Genomic DNA, 5,144 nt, shown 5'->3' on the forward strand with positions numbered 1-5,144 from the left:
TGAATGCTCTATGTTTACTCTTATTTCCTATGTTCATAGGATCTTATCTTAACTTCATTCAAAAGCCTGTTCCCAAGCCCTTGCTTCAACAATTTCTATTTATATAACATCTTTATCGCTGTAGGATATCCAAGATGCTTCACAGTTTTTATCAAACAAAATTTGAAACTTATCGACTAAAAGAGATGGTATGGTAGATTTATATTTTCGTGGGACTTAGCATCACTGGCTGGGCCAGCATTTTGTGGCAATCCCAAGTTGCCCTTGAGAAGGTGGTGGTGAGTTGCCTTTCTGATCCACTGCAGTCCACCTGCTTTAGGTTGACCCACAATGCCCTTTGGGAAGGAGTTCCAGGATTTTGGCCCAGTGACAGTGAAGGACCAGAGATGAATTTGAACATCAGGATGGTAAGTGACTTGAAGGGGAACGTGCAAGTGATAGTGTTACCATGCATCTGCTGCCATTGACGTTCTCGATGGGAGTGGCCGTTGGTTTGGAAGGTGCTGTCTATGGATCTTTGGTGAATTTCTGCAGTGCATCGTGTTGATCGTCCACATGGTTGCTGCTGAGCACTGATGGTGGAGGGAATGGATGTTTGTAGATGTGGTGCCAATCAAGCCAACTGCTTTGTCTAGGGTGGTGACAAGCTTCTGTGTTGTTGAAACTGCACCCTTCCAGGCAAGTGGGGAATATTCCATAAAACTGGTGGCTTATAAAACTATAAGATACAGGAATAGAATTAGGCTATTTGATTTATTATTGTCACATGTATCTAAGTACAGTGAAAAGTTTTGTTCTGTGTGCAATACAGGCAGATCATACCATACAAAGATGAACAGAGTGAGGAATACAAAGTTGCGGTTGGAAAGAAGCTGCACAAAAGCAAAATTAACATTAGATTTGAAATTTGAGAGGTCCATTCAGCAGTCTAATAATAGTGGGGAAAAAACTGTTCTTGAACCTGTTGGTCCATTTGGCCCATCGTATTTGCTTTGCCATTCGATCATATTTCTCAACCCCATTCTCCTGCCTTCTCCCTAAAACCCTCGATCCCCTCACCAATCAAGAATCTATCCAACTCTGTCTTGAACATGCTCAATTAAATAATCAAAGATTCGGTTAAAAGGTTTTAAACAGAACCTTTAAGGCAGAGAGGTTTGGGAAGAGATTTTCAAAGTTTAGGGTCCTGACAGCTGAAGTCACAGTCGCACGTGGTGAAATGAAGGATGCTGGGGAGACCAGCTGGTTCAGATGGCCAGGGCTGAGGAAATTACAACGATAGAGAGGGACAAAGTCGTGAAGATAAGACATGCACTCAGCATGTATATTAAAGGCATGTATATTAAAGGCATGTATATTAAAGGCATGTATATTAAAGGATTGAGAGACAGTGATTACTTTGGTGAACTGAAGTCTGGAGTAAATGTTGTCCCATTCAGGATTTTCCTCATTAGAAAGGGAAGGGATTGTATGTGGAGAAACCCACAATTCCCATTCTGGATTTCAACTTAACGATTGGTAGACGCAAACTGGAAAGAAACACAGGACAAAATAAAATTCATCATAAATCAATATTGTGATGTTAAAAAAAATCCAAATTTTTGTTTTCAGGGGATCACATATGAGCCGGGTGCAAAAGAAAATCAAAAAAGCACCAGAACTGCCCTTGGAGAAAGCTCGTGCTGCTGCAGCAGCTGGACCAATAAAAAATGAAGATATTTCCACCGAGGGTTGGAATTGAAGAGAGGAAGGACAGGCTGCTTGGTGGGTGACGTCAACTCATCCCCAGTCAGTATTTGTTTACAGAGGGGCCGCTTGTTGCTGTAGCTCAACCATCCGGCTGTGTGATCAAACAAGACTCCATTTATACCAGAGAGGGACAGGGAGAAAGGCTTGGTGGACGGAGAGTAGGGGTGGGGGGAAATATTGCAGACAGACAGACAGACAGAGAGGGGCAAGCCAGGCTGAAATTAATAAGGCCAGACATGAAACTGACCAGGTTCATTGAGAAACTGGTGACAGCGGGAGGCCGATTGTAACCAATCGACCAGCACTGGATACAAGGGGCAAAATGTAACATTCTTCGGTCGATGTAGCGGATTCAGAGGTTGGATACATTTTGTTCTCCTATCTCGCTAACCTCTGGACTCTGTCGGTGAGATGGCTTTTTATTGAGCTAGAAATCTCTCCGTTTGTACAGACCGGCCGGTGATCTGCTCGCAACCCCACACAGCCCGGCTTTTATTTATTTATTTTTTTGGGCTGTTTGCTTGTTGCAATGCTGGCGGATTCTCCGAGGTCGGAAGGCGGGTCGATGCGGCGGATCTGGAGTCGGGCAGGGGCGAGTTGGATGTTCCTGTGGAATGCCTTTCTCCTGGGCTGCCTCCTGCCTTCGGAAAATGGAAGGGGAGCCCTGGCCCAAGAGATCATCCAAGTGGACGGTGTCTTCGATCGTGCCTATTTGGTGATTGTCAATAGCCATGTCCAGAATATATTCGCTTTCAATCACACCGTTTCACGGAACAAGGTAAAACAAAAGCAAAAATCAAAGCATTCACGTTTCAGTTGCTGCATTCGCCGGTGTCATTTATAAGAAAGTTTGTGTTGCCCATCCCCCTCTTGTTTGGTGAAGTCACAAGACGTGAACCGATGTTATATTGTGACAGTAAAAACATCAGGCCAGGAAACAGCTGAAAGGGGCCGGATCCCAGCGTTTGCCCAATACCAACCCGGATCTTGCACAGTTCAGACAGAACCAAGTGCAGGCTGATTTCTCTGCAATCGTGGTGTTGGTTGATTTTTATTCCTGTGAGGTGGAAAAGAGAAATACTCAGACCCTCTAAAAATTTCAAATATTAAATCAAAGCTGTGCTAGTGGTTGCTGCTCATTTTCTGGTTTAAAATCTCTCAGGTTCACTTTCATGTTAACGTTAAGCTTAAAGCAACCAGTAAATGGGGAGCACTATAAAAGACTTGTGGTGGGACTCGTGTGGTGCAGAGGTAGGAGTGCCCCTGCCTCTTGAGTAGTCAAGGGTTCAAATCCGACTTGCTGCAAAGGTGTGAAAACGTTGGTTAGAAAATATCTCAAAGCCTTTCATTCATTTATTGCCTCATATGACCACTGGCCTTTTCCAAGTGCTTTCCATACAATGAGTTGTTGTAACGCAGGCAGAGAAAGCAGTCTCCAATTTTCATGTGCAAATTTCCTCTAACAGCAACATGATAATCTGTTGTTGTGATATCGATTGAGGAATAAATGCAGCATTCCCACTGTACTGCATAAGCCCAGGAGTGGGATTCGAACCTGAAGAATTAGAGACATGAATGACTGCTAAATAGGCCATGTTGGCACTAGTGGAGAAATGAAACATTGAGAACAAGAGATTTCCTTTCCAGTAAACTCCTGGTCACTTTGGACCCTGCCTGTCCCATGCATTTGCGACCAGGGGCACCCATGTAATCTGGGAGCAGGCTAATTAAGTGAAAATTAATGAGGCATCTTAAAAAGATTCTGTAATTTTGGGTATCAGTGAGCTGCACATGTAAGGACAGTGTGTACAAGTCTCCTGTACCTTTTTACATTCATCTTTCAAACCTTCAATCCAAACAAATTTTAAGCAACAAAACTGTTAGTGCACTTTACTCTCGAATGCCAATACCTTCCAGCTATTCTTATTTGTGTGGAGCTTGCAAAGGGGATTGCAACTTTGCAACGGGATCGTCAAGGAATTTTTCAATTGGAATTTTTGAGGGCTTACTTTAAGTTGGTTGTTTCTTTGGATTTTTTTTCTTTAAGAAAGAATAATTACAGATTCTTGGCACAACAGCACCTGTGATGAGTGCAAAATGGTGAAATGAATGATGGTGAAATGAATTGAGGGTTTTCATTTCAAGATGGGAAGAAATGCATGTAAAAGGCACCGTCTGCCTAGAGAGTTGCTGTCCCATCAGAAAGAGAGATGACTGGTGCTGAGATTAACCTGAGGGTTACCATACCTCAGGCAAGGAGCAGGGTTGAGAAGGCTAGGCCTTTGTGGTGACCTCAGCCAGTACAGGAATTGAACCCATGCTCTGGATGTCACTGTGCATCACCAACCAGCCAAATGACCCCCAAAAGGCTCATCTCTTTGACCAGACTTTTGATCACCTGACTTAATATCTCCTTGTTTGGCTTATATTTCTGTGAAGGACCTTTGGGATATTTTAATGGATTAAAGGTGCTGGTTCAATCCAAAGTTGCTGCTCTTGGGCACTACATTGACTTCAGATTTTATTCTTACTTACACCCATTTTCACTTTGAGTATATCCAAATATGATTAGGAAGATACTTGGGTGTAATTTGACTTTGGCATAATTGCTTCACTTTTGGTCAGAATTTTACCTTCATTTTGCAACCAAGGAAGAAACTTCAGTCCCTGATGTTTAGCCACTCTGTGGATAGCAAGCATATCGTGAGCAGACTGTGAGGCGATATGTTCCTGATTCCATAGATCTGACAGTATCCACACAGTACCGAATCAAGCAGTTCTGTGGTACAGGGCTGGGAATTCAATGGAAATGAGGCAAGAGAACAGTCAAATTGGCAAAAAGATTTTTAGAAAAGAGTAAATCAGGACTGAAATTAGTAAATGCTGCAAATGGGCAAGACAGGGGTGGTAATCCATGTTTGTAGATGACCCACTTTCTTATTGAATAAAGGAACAGGGACGGAATGGCTGACTTCAGTGCTTATGTACCTGTATTGAGATCACATTGGAGTTCCAGACCCTTGACCTAGTGACAATGAAGGAATGGTATTGTGGTTTCAAGCCAAGATGGTGTGAGGCTCAGAGATGAACTCATAGGTGTTTCAGTTCACATGCATCTGTTATGTTCACATGGGAATAGAGGTCATTGCTTTGGAAGGTGCTGTGGAAGGAGCCTTGGTGAAGTTTGACCTTGGAGAAAGTGAGGACTGCAGATGCTGGAGATCAGAGTCGAGAGTGTGGTGCTGGAAAAGCACAGCAGGTCAGGCAGCATCTGAGGAGCAGGAGAATCGATGTTTCGGGCATAAGGCCTTCATCAGGTTGAGAGATAAATGGGAGGGGGTGGGGTTTGGGGAAAGGTAGCTGAGAAAGTGATAGGTGGATGACGGTGAGGGAAA

General features: G+C 43.4%; 1 protein-coding gene across 5 annotated transcripts in view; it reads left to right on the forward strand.

Moving 5' to 3' along the window:
* The first annotated feature begins 1,046 nt into the window (after positions 1-1,046).
* sidt2 (SID1 transmembrane family, member 2) overlaps positions 1,047-5,144 on the forward strand; it is a 92,529-nt gene continuing 88,431 nt past the window's right edge. For all 5 annotated transcript variants that reach the window (XM_043676617.1, XM_043676620.1, XM_043676618.1 and 2 more), the window contains exon 1: positions 1,047-2,527. In XM_043676617.1, coding sequence (XP_043532552.1) covers positions 2,279-2,527 — 249 coding nt within the window. In that variant the 5' untranslated portion in view covers positions 1,047-2,278. The remainder of the gene's footprint in view (positions 2,528-5,144) is intronic.

This window comes from Chiloscyllium plagiosum, chromosome 35 (genome assembly GCF_004010195.1).
Source record: "Chiloscyllium plagiosum isolate BGI_BamShark_2017 chromosome 35, ASM401019v2, whole genome shotgun sequence".
NCBI lineage: Eukaryota > Metazoa > Chordata > Chondrichthyes > Orectolobiformes > Hemiscylliidae > Chiloscyllium > Chiloscyllium plagiosum.